The sequence below is a fragment of the Brachyistius frenatus genome, unplaced genomic scaffold (assembly GCF_029030835.1).
Source record: "Brachyistius frenatus isolate BFR_SWC_R1_liver_20210118 unplaced genomic scaffold, ASM2903083v1 Contig_133, whole genome shotgun sequence".
Taxonomy (NCBI): domain Eukaryota; kingdom Metazoa; phylum Chordata; class Actinopteri; family Embiotocidae; genus Brachyistius; species Brachyistius frenatus.
Window position 1 is genome coordinate 1 of NW_027210732.1, and position 19,600 is coordinate 19,600.

General features: G+C 43.8%; 1 protein-coding gene across 1 annotated transcript in view; it reads right to left on the minus strand.

Moving 5' to 3' along the window:
- Positions 1-714: 714 nt before the first annotated feature.
- alk (ALK receptor tyrosine kinase) overlaps positions 715-19,600 on the minus strand; it is a 343,730-nt gene continuing 324,844 nt past the window's right edge. The window contains exons 18-29 of the mRNA XM_069714659.1: positions 18,826-18,991; positions 17,644-17,747; positions 15,425-15,611; positions 14,648-14,738; positions 14,424-14,488; positions 14,209-14,338; positions 13,413-13,510; positions 10,641-10,733; positions 5,370-5,471; positions 4,995-5,129; positions 3,973-4,063; positions 715-3,754 (exon numbers count right to left, since the gene is read on the minus strand). Coding sequence (XP_069570760.1) covers positions 2,639-3,754; positions 3,973-4,063; positions 4,995-5,129; positions 5,370-5,471; positions 10,641-10,733; positions 13,413-13,510; positions 14,209-14,338; positions 14,424-14,488; positions 14,648-14,738; positions 15,425-15,611; positions 17,644-17,747; positions 18,826-18,991 — 2,378 coding nt within the window. The 3' untranslated portion in view covers positions 715-2,638. The remainder of the gene's footprint in view (positions 3,755-3,972; positions 4,064-4,994; positions 5,130-5,369; positions 5,472-10,640; positions 10,734-13,412; positions 13,511-14,208; positions 14,339-14,423; positions 14,489-14,647; positions 14,739-15,424; positions 15,612-17,643; positions 17,748-18,825; positions 18,992-19,600) is intronic.

The following is a 19,600-nucleotide window of genomic DNA, read 5'->3' on the forward strand; positions in this document are numbered from 1 at the left end:
GCATGTCGTCCAAAATATGATCAAAAAGTCATACTATAGCATGTCGTCTAAAATATGATCAAAAAGTCATACTATAGCATGTCGTCTAAAATATGATCAAAAAGTCATACTATAGCATGTCGTCTAAAATATGATCAAAAAGTCATACTATAGCATGTCGTCCAAAATATGATCAAAAAGTCATACTATAGCATGTCGTCTAAAATATGATCAAAAAGTCATACTATAGCATGTCTTCTAAAATATGATCAAAAAGTCGTACTATAGCATGTCTTCTAAAATATGATCAAAAAGTCATACTATAGCATGTCGTCTAAAATATGATCAAAAAGTCATACTATAGCATGTCGTCTAAAATATGATCAAAAAGTCATACTATAGTACTAAGTCATACGCTAGCAACTGCAAAGTTGTGCTGCCTCTATTGCATGTTTGTCTGACTTATATTACTTATATGACTTTTAAACACTTTCTTGAAGGAAGCACGGTGGTGCAGTGGTTAATGTTGTTGCCTCCCAGTCAGAAGGTTGCAGGCTCAATGACTTTTTTAACATAATTTGGACGACCTTTTTTTCCTTTAATTTTCGGACAACATGCTATCATATGACTGTCGTGTTGGACGATTGTTTTTTTTCCCAACTGTAGTCACCAATCCTCTTTCAATTCTTTCGATTAACAGTGTCTCTACCCCAAGCAGAGCAGCATTGACACAAATTCGGCTATTTATTATATAGTAATTTATTAATTTTGGCGAACGTCTTCTGAAGGGCAATGTACAGCTTTTGCCAGAGCCATAGTACAATACTTTATAATTACAACATTTACAGGTGCAGTTTATTTTTCACATCAAACGACAGAGATGAGCTGTGAGGAGAACACAGAGTGAATGCAGTTAAACACAGGCACTGGAGACAAAGCAAAGAGGTTTTCATTAGCCAATATCGAAGTTGCTCGTTGAGTTTGCCGACAGAACTGCATTTATCTTAACCACTGTTCATCATGACACGTACATGACAGCTCATCATCTCTTTACAGCAGATGGACTGATAGGACCTTCAAATACTGTCAAGCAGAAGCATCAAAAAATATCATCATTCATAAATATCAACACGCTCATGGTATCATTTGATAGATATATTGGATGTAAGTGTGTATAAACTGAAAAAAGCAGACTAGTGTTAACACCATGTGTTTGAAAAAGAGTGAGTCAGACTGATCCTGGGTTTCATTCACATGTGGAGCAAAAGCAGTTCGTATTTCAACTTTTCCGTCTGACTCATTTGTATTCCACAACAGACATCTTGTAATAGAAAAGATAAAATATGCAAATTTTGGAACGTGGAGTGCTTCAAGATGACAATTTGAAGGTTAAGATTGATTCAGCAATATCCACTGTTTCTATATCCAGACAGGAAGGGGAAAGAAGAATCTTTTAACAAGAAAAGAATTAATAAGAGGTTACTGACGAAGCCATCAGTAACGAAAAGCCTCATCTCCACTGTCTCAAAGCTCTCTTTCAACTGAGTGGAGCTGGGAACAAAATAGGAGTTCAAAGAGCATTTCAATGGGACCATGGGCGACGAGTTACTTCAAATCGTCTGCAGTAACACAAAACCCAACTCCTAAATGTTGCTGAGCTGGCTTGTCTTCAGTTGGTTATATTCTTTTGTAAAATAATCCCTCCCAGCAGCATCATTGCTCTGTTTATCCATCTATTCCACCCTAAAAGGACATTAACGATTACCTGCATCAGTGTTTGGAGTCTGTTGCAGCTGAGAGAAACCAAAAGTGAAAACCAGTTGATGTGAAATGAATTTGTTTGGGTTTGAAAAAGGATGTTCATTAATAATTTATAGAACCACTCCCAAATAATAAATAAACAAATGAATAAATAAACAAGCAGGCAAGCAAATATCAACAAACACATTTTTCCCAGTATTTTTTTTTTGTTTGTTTTTTTTTTTGTATAAATGTCTCTGGTAATCCAGTGTTCGAATTCTGTGATGTTCTCGGAAAAATTGTCTGATGCAAGTTTATTCACCGCACTGCTCTCTTCCCAAAAGGAGAAGTAACAGCGTGAGGGCTCTGCAGTAGGACTGACACGTGTGGCTGGCAGATGCAGTCAAACAGGTGACCAAAGTTTGTGAGTCAAAATCTTAAATCTGGCAACATCTTGAGCTTTAATCCTCCTGACAGTCTATTCTGACAGACCAGAAGCAGAACACGTGGCCAGAGATGCTTCTGGTCACAAACAACATGAAAAGCCTTCCTGTGATTCTCTCTCAGTTTTCTCTCTCCGTCCTGATCCCTCCAGCGTTGAAAAAATACATTTATTATTTTTTTTAAACTCTGAAAACTAGCCTTTACTCTACATTTTGCTTCCAACAGCTCTTTAGTTCCGTGCTGTGCTTTAGCATCCGTCGGGGATTTGAACACACCTCCAATGTTCTCATGTAAAAAGCCTGTTTCATAGAGATGGGTTCTCTTTGAAGGAGAGGGTGGGACAGTGGGGGAGGTGAAAAGTGGTCTCTGTCCTTGCACAGTGTGTCTTGCTATGTGTCCTGAACACACTGTCTCCAAAGACAGGGCCTGAAAAAAAAAAAAAAAAAAAAAAACACCAGCAGTACAGATATTCGGGCTAAAGCACGGTGGCGTTGTGGCCCTCCATCCTGGGCAGCCTCGGGTCCTGCACTGTCCCCATAGTAACTAGAAGTGGACGGCTGTCTTCGGACATACCTGACCGACCCAGGGTCATTGAAGTGGGAATAGAGGTCCCCCTCTGGTGGGCTGCTGAGGGCATGGTGCCCTGCGGTGGAGGAGGAGGCGGGTTGGGGTTACCGTGGGCGGCCTCCAACGGCAGGCCTTGCTCCTGGTAGCCGTAGCCGATGTTGCCACAAGGGAAACGTCTCAGTCTGTAGAGGGGAACTGGGGGCAAGGCAGCTGAATCTAAAAGCAAAGGTGACTGAGCGGCTGGAGGGGGCGGAGGGGGCAACAGCGGTCTGCAGAAACCCTGCTGCTGCTGCTGCTGCTGCTGATGGTGCAGCAGCTGGAGTTGGTGCTGCTGCTGGAGCTGATGCTGGTACTGCTTGTGCTGGTGCTGCAGACCCAACGCCCCCGCCACCTCCGCCACCGTCCGGCCAACATGTTCCTGCCCCTCGCCGGGCACCCTGCCGCCACTACCTCCTGCTCCACCCACCCCTCCCTGCCTCTGCTGCTGCTGCTGCTGCTGCTGCTGGTGCTGGTGCTTCCTCTGCTGCTGCTGCAGGAACCACGAGCCGTAGGTGGGATTCCAGAGACTGGTGTTTTTCCCGTTGTGGCCCTCCTTCTCTGGTGGATGGCCCTGGGCGAAAGCCAGGTTTATGTGCCCCCCCTCTGGGCTGGGCTGGGTGGCGATATGGGGTACCTTGGCAGTGAGTGTCGAGGGGGCAATGGAAGTGACTGCGTTTGTGGTAGTCATAGCAACAGAGGTCTGCGTGTGAGGCTGCTGGTGCTGGTGGAGGTACGGTTGGGACTGCGCGGATGTCTGTGCTTTGGCCTCCGATGCTGTGCTCGTCACGACACTGTGCTCCCCCCCTCTCCGGCTCTCCTCTGTAGGATATGATGGAGGCGGCTGCGGAGCCTCCCCATCAGGCACCTGGGCGTTCACCAGCACCGTCGGAGCTGAGGGGTCGTCAGGGCGCATGACGCCGCGCTCCTCCTCCTCAGGAACGGGTCCATACTCGACAGGCAGCGGCATGGTCACCACATCAGGGTCCTAAAATGAAGGTGTCCAATCAGAGATCAGATATGATGACGATCAGCAGGTGCATCTTATTCTTTTCACATAGAAATCATTTACGTTTTCATCACATTTCATTCAAACTTATCCTTCAAAGACAACGCGTGCAGTAAATAGAAAAATCTCAATTAAAATCAAGAAATAAAGTTGCAGTTAGTTATTTCCAGGTCTCACACCGTGCCGTGCTGAGTCACCTGTAAGCAGTAGTCAATCCTCTCCAGGATGGTGGAGAAGTTCGGCCTGTCTTCCGGCTGGTGCTGCCAACTCTGAGTCATTATACGGTACCTAAAAACACACAGGCGGAAAATCGTGGACACATTCCCTCCCACTGCATGCAGCTGTAGAGACAGCACAGGCTGAGGGATCTCTTTTGACAAAATATTCTTATTAGCAGTTTTGATTTTCTCAGTCAGAATTTGAGTGGAATTTCACACCCGTCTCAGATATTATTACAAGAGTGGTGCAGATTACAGGTGGAGTCCAGTGACGTAAACATCCACAAATTATTGTTTTAACTGCTGATCTGACTTTAGAGCTGCTTTCAGCAATCTGTGTCCTGTTGTGGGAGAGAACATCACGGGGCCATGTTATTAAAAAAAAAAAAAAACACACAAAAAAACCTATATATATATTCACAGGGAACATGCAAAAAGGTGACCTACAAAGCTGTGTCTGACAGGTTGGAAGGATAAACTGTGATATAACAGAGAGGCGAAAGTGTAGCTTAAACAAAGGTATGACAAAAAGAGAGATAAAATGTGTGTATGTTGTGTGTGTGTGTGTGTGTGTGTGTGTGTGTGTGTGTGTGTGTGTGTGTATATATTTCATAATAGAGTTCACATGAGAGGCGGTATATTAAAGAGTGAGGGAATAATACGGTGGGATTTGGGAATGTTTTTTAAGCCTCCTATCTGCTCCCCATGACTTTCTCCAGATTGGGAGGCAAACATGAAAGCAAACTGTTTGTGTGGTCTCCATATTGAACACACTGTGAGCAATCTTTCTGACACCTTCTCAATCTGTTTACCTGTAAATATCAGAGAATCATCGAAGCCTTTCATGTCCGCCTCTGTATGTGTTTGTTTCTTTGTTTGGATGCCCGTGTGCGCATCTTACGTGACTGAGCAGCATTTTCTTGACGTCGTGGAGAAGATCAATTCGAGCTCTCGCTGTGGTCAGATGAATTCATGCAGCGTGTGTGTGGATCTGCACTTACACTGGCCCTGGACAGTTTTTAGGTGGGTCCATTCTTCCACCGTTGGTCACAAACTCCAACACTTCCTGGTTACTGCGACTTGGATATGGCATGTAGCCCAACGAGAAGATCTCCCACAGCAGAACCCCAAATGACCTTTGAGATAATAAGTACAAAAAAAAGGAAGTGAGTGAGACAAAGGATAATCAAGTTATAAAATCTAGGCAAGTAAAGGATGAGAGCAGAGGACAAGACAGAGAGGAGACAAGCAATTAAAAGAAAAAAAACAAATGGGGAGGGATCAAATGCATGGAAGGACAGAAGGAGGTTTGAACCGCAGTCGTCTGGGAGAGAAACTTTGGAGGTGAAATACCAGAAAACGTGCGAGATTCTCACCAGGTGTCTGTTTTAGATGTGAAGATGCCTTCCATGAAGGCTTCAGGTGGCATCCACTTCACAGGCAGCATGGCACGGCCGCCCTTCCTGTAGTAGCTTGCCCTGTATACGCAAAACATGCACGCACACACGCACGTTTTGAATAGTAAAATCACCACATGGTAATATTGTTTTTTTTGTTTGCTAACTATTATCGAGGGGAAAAAAAGGGAACCATTGTAAATGAAAACCAATATCTTCAGCACCATCACCATGGCAACGCCACTGCCCTCAAAAGCAGTGCGTTAAAAAAAAAAAAAAAAAAAATTCTCACATCTTGCAATTAATTCAGTGTTTGTCGGAGGCTGTATCAGCTCTCTGATCCCCAACGCATGTTCAGCTCGAGAACAAGTCGGTGAGAAGCCCTTTCAGAAGTCCTTATCTCGCAGAGAGAGAGAGAGAGAGAGAGAGGAGGCCGATCCTTCTCCCATGAGTCCCGTGTCTCAGCCATTTCAATGCCGTCCTGCGATTTGCGTCGGTTCAGAAATGATCTGACGTGTGCTCTGTCTGATTTTTTTGTGGCAGTGATTAGAGGTCAGCACCGCTGGGTTCGTTTCTCCCGGCTCGAGGCGCACAGCGGGGGCAGACGTCCATCACGGTGTCCACGAGGACAAATAAACACGCATCAGGATCTTATGTCGTGTCAGCTGCATTTTTTGGGGTTTTTTTTGGGCACAGAGTAGGCTGACGCAGGAGGAGTAAATGCGTTTGCCCCCGGTCGTTTTGTCATAAAAATGCATCTTTATTCCCGAGCGCTTGTTTTGTAAACACGACAAGTGCGTGATCGTAAATGTGACTTTGTGGCTGGACGTTTGCCAATTCAAATCCCCGCGGCTCCGGAAAAGTAAAGCAGAAGCAGTGCGAGTGTTTCTCCAGCAGACACCGGAGCGGAGCGGCAGCTGCTCTGCCGGAGCTGCACATGGCTGCACAGGACGCCGTTGTAATTACAGCGGGCAGCTCGCAGGTGGGACTGTGAGCAGCGCGACGAGAGGGTTCAGATGGTGTTCACCGGACTCATAATTCAATAAACAAAGAGAAGAATAGAATCACGGGCACATCGGAGAAATGAATCGGACATTTGTAGCTCGGATAAAATATGGGGCAACAAGCAAAAAAGAAGAAGAAGAAGAAGAAAAAAAAAGATACCGATCAGACGCACCATTCACAGCCTGTGTGCTCAGGCTGCGTGAGCCGCCACATGTCGTCTCCAGCTTCGGGAGGAGCTGTTGCTCAACCTGGAGCAAAAATGTCAAAACTTCTGTGAAAAGCCAGAGGACACAACCTCTTGAAAGTGATGCGTAAAATGAAATCCACGATAACACGTGACTCGGGCCGAGAGGCTGGAACAGACGTGCAGTATTTATGCAGCGATCACAATTTTGCAGCTGAGCCCCGGCTGCAGTCATCAAATGACAAAACCAAACCACAAACACTGCAAACATCACAAACTCAGGTTAGAGCAGTACAAGAATCGATGGTGACTGCTTCCTACAGTACGAACTCGATGCGAATAACCGGAACACCCATCATTTACTTTCAGAGCTGCAGCTGCGTCTCTGCGGGGGAGAATCGCTGAGTACAGATGGACATAGATGACATGCAGTCACACAATATGGTTAAAAGGGAAATATATACTTCGCTAGCTGTTGGCATAAGAAGTTACCACGTGAGGAAATTTACGCACGATCGATCAACGAAGCAGAGAAAACAATCACTGATAGTCTGTTGGCTTGATAGATTGGCTCAGAACTACCGCAAGGCTGTGACGTAGATACCCGCCCAACGAGCCTTCATCTATCAGTTCAAATAATGTGATCCAGTCACTGATGGCTAACAATAAGGGATTGAATCCTGCAGCCATATCAGTATCCCTCTAATCCTCCTACTCAGCCTAATAAAGGAAACAGTAAGGGAAGTGGACTGGCTTCTATAAAAAACAACAACAACAACAACAATAACATGCAACTAGATGAACGGGCTGCAGCAGTGTGCGCTCATCCTGTGTTTGTTGCTCTGTTTATTTTGTAGTGATAATAAGACAACAACAACAACAACAAAAAACCCGGTTGCAGCGGACAACTCGTCTGACCTCCACAAGCGAGAGAAACCTTTAAAAATAGACGACGTTGGTAATAAACGTTGGTACATTCAGTCTGCCCATTAGAGAATGCTGAAATGTTTTGAAAAGATTGAAGGATGGTAAAAAAAAATGTACACATAAGACTGATAATCCCCCTAACAGTAGATGGACCTCTTTTTTCTTTTTTGCACAGGGACTATGGACATATTTATTACTGCTGAGAAAACCACCAACACAGACTGAAAGCTGAGCTGCAGATTAGGGAAGCTTAAAATACAGTCTCAAGAAATCTATAGCCCAAATGGAGGTGTTGCGTGTGTGTGTGTGTGTGTGTGTGTGTGTGTGTGTGTGTGTGTGTGTGTGTGTGTGTGTGTGTGTGTGTGTGTGTGTGAGCACTGTGAGCGGCGGGGTGGTGGGGTGGGGTGGGGTGGGGTGGGGAGGTATTAGAGGGAAAAACTAACAGTCGGAGACAAAGGCACGGAGCGGACCGTGATGAATGGAAAGTAAGGTAGAAGCGTGCACCTGAGGACACCACGGTGGAGCGCCACGCTCGTGTTTGTTTGAGCTGAATGTTTTTTGTTGTGCCTTGTTTGTGTGTGTCTGCATGTGTGACATTGATGCATTCAAACTAAAGTCATGCCACACGACCGCTGTGAATACTTCCTATGAATATACGGTCATTTAAGGCAGCGATGCTTTTTCTTTTTCTTTTTTTTTTAAACCTCAGTGCATCTCTCTTCAGACCGGCCGCTGGTGGCCTTTGGATGATTACTGTCTGGCAGCTATTGTTTACTCGGCTTTTTTTTATTTATTTATTTTTGTTTCAAATTTACCGGCACATCACTGGTGCGCATGCATGCGTGTGACATCCTGGGAGTGAGAGAGGAAGTCTGTGGATGAGAGACCACGTGCAAGCGGGCCCGCGGCTCTGCTATCAGAATCCAAAAAGCTGACATTAAGCCTCGTCCCGGTCCCTCGCTTGGGCACCTGTCCCCCCGTGGTCGCCTCAGAAACAGTCCTATGTCCCTTGTCACATAGCAGTAGGGTAACATCACGAAACAGCAAAAAAGAACACATCAACGGCCTGGTGGCACCGTGCGAAACAACCACCCCTCTCTCTCTCTCCCTCTCTCTCTCTCAACACAATAACAATGATGCTGAAAAAGTCCCTGCGCCACGCAGCCCCGAGCTGGGAGATAAAAACAAAATCGCAGCGTGGCACCTGAAAAACTGACATCAGCAATTAAATCAAGCGCTCCTAATGTGGCTCCCCAGGGATGTTGTGCAACAGCCTTCTCCGGATGCTCAGAGAGTGACTTTGCTCTTGTACGACTTTCCATTGGATGATTCGAAAGTGCTGCGTTGATACAGCTGAGTGTTGTGACATATTTCCCCTGCTCTAGTTTCTATCCAGATGAAAGGCTGCGGAGATTTCCCAGCTGGATTGCGCACTCATTTAAATGGTGTCACGTGAAATAGTGGTAGCTGTATCAGAAAGTTGAGCCGGGAATAATGAGACGCTGTTGGGGCTACAGATGAGTTGATGTAGATTAAAGGCATCAGTACAACAGTGTAATGGAGAATAAAGCAGCGTCAACATTTAGTTCAAAAGAGTCCACAATGAAAGTTGTAAAGCTTTTTTTTTTTTTAATTACAGAGCTGATACTCTCACTAAGATAGTTCAGTCAGATTATACTTGTTTTTGTGTGTAGGAATGTTTTAACACACATTTACAAGATGCACAACATACAGTAGAGCATATGATATGAGAGACCGACCTCAAGAACTGTCTAATTTGCTTTTTGCAGCATATCAGTATCACATTACAAGTTGGCTGATAAGTAATAAACAGGTAGAGTCACCACCAATGGAGTCCACAGCGGACACTGATACGATTATTTCTTCAGAGTAAAATGTCTCACTCAGTCTGCATCTTGGTCACCAACAACACAAATGAACAAATATGAAATCTATGGGATTGATATCAAATTTGTTTATTTGGATGATGTATTCGTTAAAAAAACCCCAAAACAAAACAAAAACTTTTGGCACATGTAGATTGGTTCAGTTTTTGAAATATCACTATCTGTATTATAACATTTTGCAGCAACACATAGTATGTTTTACGCTATTTGCATATGGAGTGAAAGAATAATGATCAAACATGATCTAAATCACAGAATCCAGCTGTTAAGGAAAACAGTCCGTGCATAAAGAAAAGTCATTTCCTCAAACTGCTTTAAGTAGCTTGTGTTGATGCTCCAAAAACATTCTTAAAGAAGAATAAAAAGTTGAAGGAAAAGTATACACACATGAAGCCCGGAGTTTTCCTTGCAGTCCCACCAACAGACTCACATTTTTTTCCTTTCAACCAAAGATGATCTTACAACTTTAACCTTCAAGTAGCATTAGCTGCAAACTATAACAATCTATTCAAGAGAAACTTGAGAGCAACTGAAAGTCTTCTTTGCTGGCATCCAGCGGTTCAGCCTCTGGTAGAAGTGTATCTCAGGCTGTGTCATGATGAAAAGGTTGGTTGTAGTTACAGCTGCAACAAAGCACATTTCCAACCTCATGTATCTAGTGGGGATGCTGCGTGGGCTCAGGTACAACAGATACTTCAGACCTGCGAGGGTAGTGAAAGCTGCTCTCTAACCATCAGCATGTCAGATCAGAGGGCTGGCGGATTTCTCTCTCATCTTCATAACTATTGTGCAAATTCACACACAAAAATCTCACCTGGTGCAGAGTTGAGGTTCTGTCGTCACGGCACCAACATGTGCACATTCACAGCATTAGGTGGTGATATATCTTTGCAACACAGTAAAGATGATATATTTATCTGTACTATACTGTATATTAATACCCATATATACCTCCAACATCATGCTACAATGTTACTGTAATCCCTCAGCCCGGTTTTGGAAGTATTCTTGGTCTCGGCACGCCTCTTACAGAAAAACACATGAATTTCAAATGTACACTAACCAGAACATCTCTTTTCATGTTTACATTTTCCTTTCCGTTCTTAGTTTGGTGTGAGCTGTGTCTGTTTTTCAGTCTACTTGTGGATTTCATCATAATGGTTAACTAAGCTATGAAGGTCCTGCCTGCTGTCTTCTATCAGTCAGTTCCGTGTTTTGGGATTATACCTGTAAATGTCTCGCGCCATCCCAAAGTCTCCGATCTTGGCCACGCGGCCTGGACCTTTGCAGGTTAGAAGGCAATTCCGAGCTGCGATGTCCCTGAAAGAAAAGAAAAAAAACACAGCCGCGGATCAGGCGTGTACGTGCATGGGTTGATGGAGCTTGATGACAAGACAATAGTACTGTAAGTCTGATTCGTGCTGTGTTTTGATATATGGGGGTACAGTGGAAGAGCTTGAAATTCACACAGCTAACTTTATGCCTCGTCTTTTCAGTATCTTACAAAAGTTGTTTAATACATTTGCATCTATAAGAGAGCTGCACGTATGAAACACCTACAGATGCTCTCCTGTTGGATCTTACGTTCGGCAGAACTACCGCATTGCCCTGGGCAAGCTGGCAAAGAGTACAGTTTCTTACAGAGCCTTTATGACTCTGCCCACACATCGCATGGAGAGAAAAGATTGAAATGTTCCACCGCATATGAAGGCAGAATGGGTTACAGAAAAAAAAAAAAAAAAAAAGTCATATTTGCACTGTACTGGGTTGGTTATTCTTTGAGACATAGTGTGCCATGCTCCCGTCTGGGGAAATGGAAACTGAGCCCACACACTGAATTCTGCTCCCCGGGCATCCAACTTTGAGAACATCTGAGAAAGTAATGTTGGGAGCACACTGCTGCTCATCAGACTCCATACAAGTGCACGCTAAGGCTAATAAACAGTAAAGATTGAACATCTGAATAGCATCATGTGCCACTGAGCTCAATCGCAGGAAACGAACAACTACCAGCGACAGAAAGCACCGCGCTCGGCTCTGTGAGTGTGCGAGACAGAAGCACATTGTTTTGATGTTTGGCCTCCACACTTTAGATCTTCTCAGATGGGACATGACACAATGAGGATACAGTAATAGTTCAGATTGATTTAAAGTGAGGGCTTTTAAGACAGGGAATACCACCGTGCATGGCAGTCCCACTTCAATGTGCCAGACGTGTTGGAAACGACTCAACCTCAAATTTGATATTAATGACTTTGGAATAAAATAACAACAACTGTTTTTTAGGGCATCCATTTGTGTCTCAGTTTATCTCAGAAGATCTGTGGTTTACTTTGCTTGAGTTTAATTTAGACTGAAGCTGTTGCATGAGTAAACTGAGCTACCAAAACCAGCTACAGAGAAGTTCCTAAACTGTGTCATCACATCACAAAATGTCCTATTTAGAAACAAGTAGTGAAGCAATCAGTATATTTGGGGGCATCTCAGCTACTTGAGGAAGACTGAATGGTTTCTATCATAGCGTGAAGGGACGCACGCACGCACACACACACACACACACACGCACACACACACACACACACAAACACACAAACACTTTTTCATCAGGCTCTATAGCTACTGTAAATCCAACCAGTACTTGTTTAATGACTAGGAAATGATTTGCTTTATCTTGCAGGCAAGGACAAGCCATGAAGTGCAGCAGTGTCTGTCTGAAGCCTCACGGGAAGGACACAGATATATTGTTGATGCAGCACAGAGATGTGAGGGCAGACTGTTATTAAAACATTATTAACTGGCCTCATACTGTAGACCTTATTTACAGTAAATTTTGACTGCAGCTTAAAGAGCCGTTTCACTGCAGCAGCTCCAGAACAATCTTTGCTATTCGTCTATTTTAACACCTTGCATGAATCTACCAAACTGCTCGGAGCACGGAGCTTCTTCTCAGGTGGTTACACATGCCACTGCGAGTGCCAAGCCTGCTGTAAAATAAAACAACCAAAGAGTGACACTGCACGATCCACCGGCCATAAAACAGATAAATACCAGCGCAGAAACAGACAATAGCTCCGTCGAGTTGTTCTCAGACAGCATTAACCCTGTGATTTAACCTGTCGGAGCTCACCACAGCTCATCATCCAGCCCTGTAATCCCTGAGAAAAAAACAGCGTTTTCTGAGTGGCGGTAACTCCTCCACCCGACTTCATTCACCTGCCCTCTTCTCAACCCCGAGTAAACACACACCCATAAAATTGAAATTAGCTTCAAGGACAGTGTTCGGGTGCCTTTTAATACTGTTTTGAAGGCAGAAAATCACATTGCGGAGAAGATCACGAGCCTCCAGAGAAGAGTTAGCCGTTAGGTAGATAGATGGAGCGCCGTGCTGAGGCAAACAAGGTTTAGTAGGCCTCATCTGTCATTGGCCAATTCCCAGGAAGTCAAAGACAGAACTCAATGAAGGAGAATCAATTGTAGAATCAATTATGACCTTTCACTTTTTAACCTTTTACTTGAATATGAAGGAGATCTTTTGAAGACATGTTTTATAATTCTTCAGCCACATCTTCTGGTTCACCGACCACTGTGAATATGGAGACGGAGGGGCACACTGTTGACGTGTGCCTTGGAAACAGACCGTAAAAAGGCAAGCCGGCTACCCCATCTGGCTGCTCGGAAACTGAACTCATCACTTGTCCTTCCTGTTATTATACGAAAGCCAAAAGGCGTGCAGAGCCCAAATGTTACGCTTGGACGGAGACGGTTCATGAATCTGAGCAGACGTTAGCTGATGAATGCCGGCGACTCTATTTGTTTGATGCACATTTGCATTTTATTTGTATACAGTCGGTATTCATACCCATATGTACTGTATATTGGTTACCGTTTGCTTTTGTCTCTGTGATGTGTGGCGGTAGGGAGGACTGTAGAACCACGGAATTCATTTTATTCTTTCATGAGCATGCGCTGTGTTTGCTGTGCAGTGATCTGGTGAAGTACCTGTGTATAAACTGGTTCTCCTCTAGATACTGGCAACCCTTAGCGATGTCTCTGGCCACGTTGAGAAGGTCCACCATGGTCAGACTGGACGGTTGCTCCTGATCAAACAGAGAGGAGATGAACAAAGACCCAGAATCAGATGGAAGTGAACATATGTGTGGTAGATTTGAAAAAAGAAAAGAAAAAAAAAGACTGATATAAAGAAAACATTTACACATGATCTGACTGGTCTAACTTGAATCAGAGAATCTTGAGATAAAAGTTTAAAGTGGCCATAATCAATATTTCTGTATAATAACAATGTATCACAAACAAATGACAATATCACCTGACTGCAGCTAAAGAGGCAGCAATGTCCCTGAGGAGCTGGTGGAAAACTAGTCTCCATCAGGTCAACACATTTTATGTTAAGTTATTATATTTATCTGGTTGATCTTGGTATTTTCTTTGTGTTTGTGTCATTTCAAATTGTGTTAATTGTTTCCTGTTTATTTGGTTCGTAAAACAATGTGTTATGTTTGTGTATCGTATGAAGTTGTATAAAGTGTAAACTATGAAGACCCAAGGAAGAGTAGCTGCTGCTATGCAAAGGCTGATGGGGATCTAAATAAACAAACAAAGAAACAAATACAACACTAAATGAATGGTAATTGTGAGTCCGTAACGGTGTCGTGTGTAACCAAATGAGTTTGCTGTATCAAGCTAAAAGGTGATGTCAGTGTTAAACGTTAAGAGGCTCTAAGTGGATACACTTTTACGTCTATTCTAAAAGTCAATGTTGACTCGAGCGCCTCACCAGCCGGGGTCTGGTCTCCCTCAGGAAGGTCTTGAGGTCTCCTCCGGTCATCAGCTCCAGCAGGATGAACCTGGGCATGGCCTGCAGACTGACGCCTATACAGCGCACGATGTTCTGGTGGCTGAACTTACTGCGGAGACACAGCAGGGACATGTGGATGAAAAAGGCCTCCGTATGAGAGACATAATGTTGTTCATCGTCCAAGTGGATGTTACCTGATAATCAGAGCCTCCATGAGGAAGTCCAGCTCATCTTGCTCAGAGCAAACTTCCGGAAGAGTCTGGTGACGATGGAAAACCGAATCACAGTTTGATACACAGTAGTTGTCATATCTTGCATGTTGAGCCTGATGCACTTCTCTGTGACACTGAACATAGCGGCAGTGAAAAGAGCTGATGCAGTATTTTTGTTGCAATGCTTTTAACGGGTTCGTACTGACCTTCACCGCCACTTGCAGTGGACTTGGTTCACCTGGTATCCCCACTGCCAGACCTTCGTAGACCTCACCAAAAGCACCATGACCCAGACCCCTAGACACACCAAACCCCATCTTTTATTTACAGTTACATTCATATTAAAGGCACTGAGATGAAACGTTCACACAGAAAGATGTAAATAAGAGCAATGCTGAGATTTGTTGAAGGAATGTCCTAAATCTACTAATGTGAGCCAATCAACAAGAGAGATGTCTTTGTACCGGGGTGGCTGAGATGTTTCTCCACCTTTACAGCCCACAAAAGCAAATACGTGTCTCCTCAGTGGCAACATACTGCAGAAGTGAGAGTGCATAATGTTACACGTTAACACCAAATTATAATTTTGATTTTCTCTTTAGATGCTGCTTCAAACCTTCATAACTCTATATGAGTAATGCAAGTAATAAATGGAAAATATTCATGGTTTCCAGAAGAAGAAGAAGAACTTATCACAAAGATTAAGAACCAGAATGATAAACTGGTGAACTCTCAAGGCATGAAAGATGCATTAAAAATTGAAAAGATCCCGGCAGAAATAATTTCTCAGCCGCAGTCGACCCATGCACTGGGAGACTTTTCACTTTAATGTCTGGAACGCTACTTCTCACACCGTGACATATTTATATTAATTTTACCATATATGCATCATTTGTACCAGTTTTTTTTTTTTCATAACCTTTGTACAGAACTGTGTTTTCACCTCAACCCAACAGTTTGGTGTTAGATGTTCAATCTTTCACCTGGTAAGAGAGATGTTTCGTCGCGGCACCTCCTTCAGGTCGTTGACCGAGGCCGTCTTGCCGGCGAAGCAGTAGTTGGGGTTGTAGTCGGTCATGATGGTGGACGCCCGCAGCTTACTGAGCTTGCAGTCTGGACTCTGCAGCTCCAGCTGAATAGACTGCAGCTCCGTGTGTTTACGCCTGTACACTGGTGAGATGAGAATCACAGAGGAGTTTCATCCCAACAAAATCCACAGTTTTGAAAAAACAAAAAACAAAACCTTAAACCTTTTGTTTTTTAGACAATAAATGCTCGTAGGCAAAGCACACAAAGTGGAAAGCTTTTACAGTTATTATTTCTCTAAAGACTAAATGCTTGTACAACAGCACAAAGGAATCCCCTTTGTGTCAGTGAAATATCGATTCCTCTTTATTGAATATCCGATTTGTCTTATAATGTTTTTGAATCAAACCCTTACGATATCTGTGTGTGCGTTAAATACACAAAACGTTTACCGCATAAACAAACATGGGAACAAAGCAGGAAACCAAGACAGATTATTGCTTCTTCCTCAGTATTACAAATGAAAGCACTTCACGTAGGACAGCAGTATGTAGACACAGCTGACTGTTTCCCTCTCGCACACCCACACACAAACAAAACCTCACACTTTCCAGTGCTAGAAGCCCCGACCTGAACTGCGAAACATATTCGCGGGGAGAATTATTTCTGTGCGTATGCTTATGTGTGTGTGGGGAGTTATTTATTTACCAACTGCTGTCTAATGTACGAGTGCTGTCAGCTGCCGGCGAAGCAGCCATCCATCATTAACATGTTTCATTCATCACTGAGGTAGTCCCACACCTTGTCTGCCCCTGCCTCAGCTACTAATGTGCGTGCAGGAAAGGAGGTGGGAGGCAAGATATATGCATCCGTCTACAAGACTGAGAGCGAGCGGGGGTGAGTGTGTGTGTGTGTGTGTGTGTGTGTGTGTGTGTGTGTGTGTGTGTGTGTGTGTGTGCACGCGCGTGTGTGTGTGTGTGTGTGTGTGTGTGTGTGTGTGTGTGTGTGTGTGTGTGTGTGTGTGTGGAGGAGATGATGACTCAATGAGAGCATACAGTATGTCTGGCTCTAATAGCCTGGGAGCAGGCAGGCAGACTGATGTCTGTGCTGGTCACGAGGCCTCACTTCCCATTCTGACAACAGGCCGCCAAGGGCCGTCTGAGAGGGGTCAGGTCAGACACGGGGGAACTTGATGTGTGTGATACTCAGCGAGAGAGCATGTGTCTGTTGTGCAAACAGAGGACACACAAGCAGAAAGTCGAAAATATCACGAAAATAAGAATTTATACAGCAGAACACGGCTGCGTCTGCAAGTACTGCTGATTTATCTACTATGTACAACAAGGACCCTCCGACGTCTTTGTCCTCATTGTAATATTATGATAATAATATTTGTGTTTATCTCCTTTCTGCTAACAGTCCCATAATGTGTGACTTCATATCAGCAACGATGCAAAATTGCAATAAGTGTCTGTGCTTGACACAGTGACATACTGTCTATTATGTACAGTAGGCCGTAGTGAATGAGTGGCGAAGGAAACATGGCGCTTTTTCCATCTCCAGTTAATAATGTTGTGACCCCCACACAGATGAGGTTTTTTTTAAATGGTAAATAGACTGAACTTATACAACACTTTTTTTGACAAAGTGTTTTGTCCAGCGGGTCGAAACCCCGTTGCAGTGAATCAAATGTTTTTAAGGACATATTCACTTTAAAAGTGCTCATTTAACAGCGACCTCTGATCATCAACACAACCTGCCCTCAAACATCCCATTGATCTTCTTCACACTATAAACTTCAGCAGCTAAGATAAGTACGAAAAAAATACCAAGTGTTCCTTTTCCATGTTTTCATTTGAAAGACTGAAATATAGTTAACATGACATTAAACTGAGTGCATCTGGCACATCAGTACGTGTGTGCACAGTGCACTGTTGGACTGGTGTTGGGTTCTGAAGGTCGTTTGCGGAGCTAATTTCGGGCTAATTTGTACCATTAATTCACATGTATAAATTTGCATCTCCAAAATGTACAAAAATTATGAAATTGTTCATTCTCCAGGATCATATATCTGCAGTTTGAAACCCTGAATGTTTCTTTAAAATTCACATTAGTGCCACTCAAGAGTTGTAGTACCGTTCTGATTTGAGTTGTGTCGGTACTTGTTGGCACTTACTTATCATGACCCCGGACACGACGAGCAGCAGGGCGGCGATGAGCGCCGAGGTGCCCACAGACAGACCCAGCGCCAGGTGGGAGAGAGACGGCTGCGGAGGCGGCAGGGCTGTGAGACAAGAGGAAACAACAGCGTTGTACAGTTGTTATCCTCCCCAGAGGAGTTTTAACATTCACTTCGCCACTCTGATCCCCAACTTAATTAATGATGTGAAAGCGATGACACAACAGAGCTTAGGAGGGCGACAACCGGTGCATGTCAATTCCCTTTCAGCGGTGAGGGGAGATCTCATTTCACTTATCTGAACTGAGGAACAAATCTGCACACCGAGCGAGACCATATTGAGAGTGTGACCTTTAATGACCTAGCATCACAGAATTATCTACTGCTTGTCATTACGGAGAACAGATTTGCAAATCATAGGGCAAGGAGAGACTCTAGGTCATTAAGATATTATTGAGATGGTAATAGCCCTGTTATTTTGCTTCAAATTATAAAGTGACACGCTGCCATATTAATTCATTGCAGATCTACATTCATAAATGTATTATTCATCTGAGATTACAAATCATAATTGAAGAGGCAATTCTCAGTCCACAGGGGTTTGTCTTCGTTCCTCTGTCACAGTTTAACCCACGAAGAAGACGGAGCACTTTCGGAACTGGTTTTTAGTCGATGTTGACATGGTCTAATGGGCAGATCCGTTTGCATGAATTTAGGTTTCTTAAGGCCATTATGAAACACACTAAAAATCCACTGTATAAAGTCACTACAGGAGGATCCAGGCGAAATCTTTAAACCTACATTCTTCACATGGGAATATAAAGAGCAACACGGAGGCAACTTACAAATCACAGAACAAGAATCCACACAGCTAATAGCGCTGCAGTTATAATCATTTTCATTAACAGGTTAGCTTATCTTTCATATTGATAATTATCATGAACGATTAAAGCACGGTTAAAAAACATTTCCTCAGATAAAGATTCAATAAAGTACAGAGCCTCGCAGGCTTAATTACTTTTGTAGATGAATTCATTATCTATTCTCTGAGTCACAGTCTGTTACAGGTTCAATTACATTTAGCTCAGCTCATTTCTACATTCGGATTAATTTCATATATTTGTGTGGAACAGAGAGAAATAGAGCCTGCATCTTCTCTACTCGCGCTGTACTACTGTAGTATTATATGTAAGACCTGTGGTGTTAATGCAGGACACTCCGTCTGGTGCAAGGATGAGGTCACAGTAGCAGATGATAGTCTCCTTGCTCTCGTAGCATTCGCCGCTCTCACAGTGGCTGCAGTTCTGCACTGGGCTGATGATCACCTCACCATCCCCGTCCATAGCTGTAGGCACGCACACACACACACACACACACACACACACACACACACACACACACACACACACACACACACACACACACACACACACACACACACACACACACACACACACACACACACACACACACACACACGCGCACACACACATGCACACAAACACACGCACACACAAGGGGGCAGAGCAGAGGTTTCCAAAATGAATGGGATTTGATTAGACATCTCCAGGATGCCTCCTGAGCAAAAGTTCAATAACAGTCTGATGTAATTTACTGGAAATAATCCTCATTAAAGAGTGTATGAGGAGACGTTTCCTCGGTTGTCTCCTCACCATCATCACCCAGCATACACCTACCGACAGCTACCTACTCGTACGTAACACATACTTGATCGTAGTAATAGCAAGAACAATAAGATGAACAACAAACATCCATCCAAGATCTCACAAGATTGCAAATACTGTAGGTACTGAAGATACTGTAGTACAGCAGATACTGTCGGTACTGAAGATACTGTAGGTACTGCAAATACTGTAGGTGCTGAAGATACTGTGGGTACTGCAGGTACTGTAGTACAGCAGATACTGTAGGTGCTGAAGATACTGTGGGTACT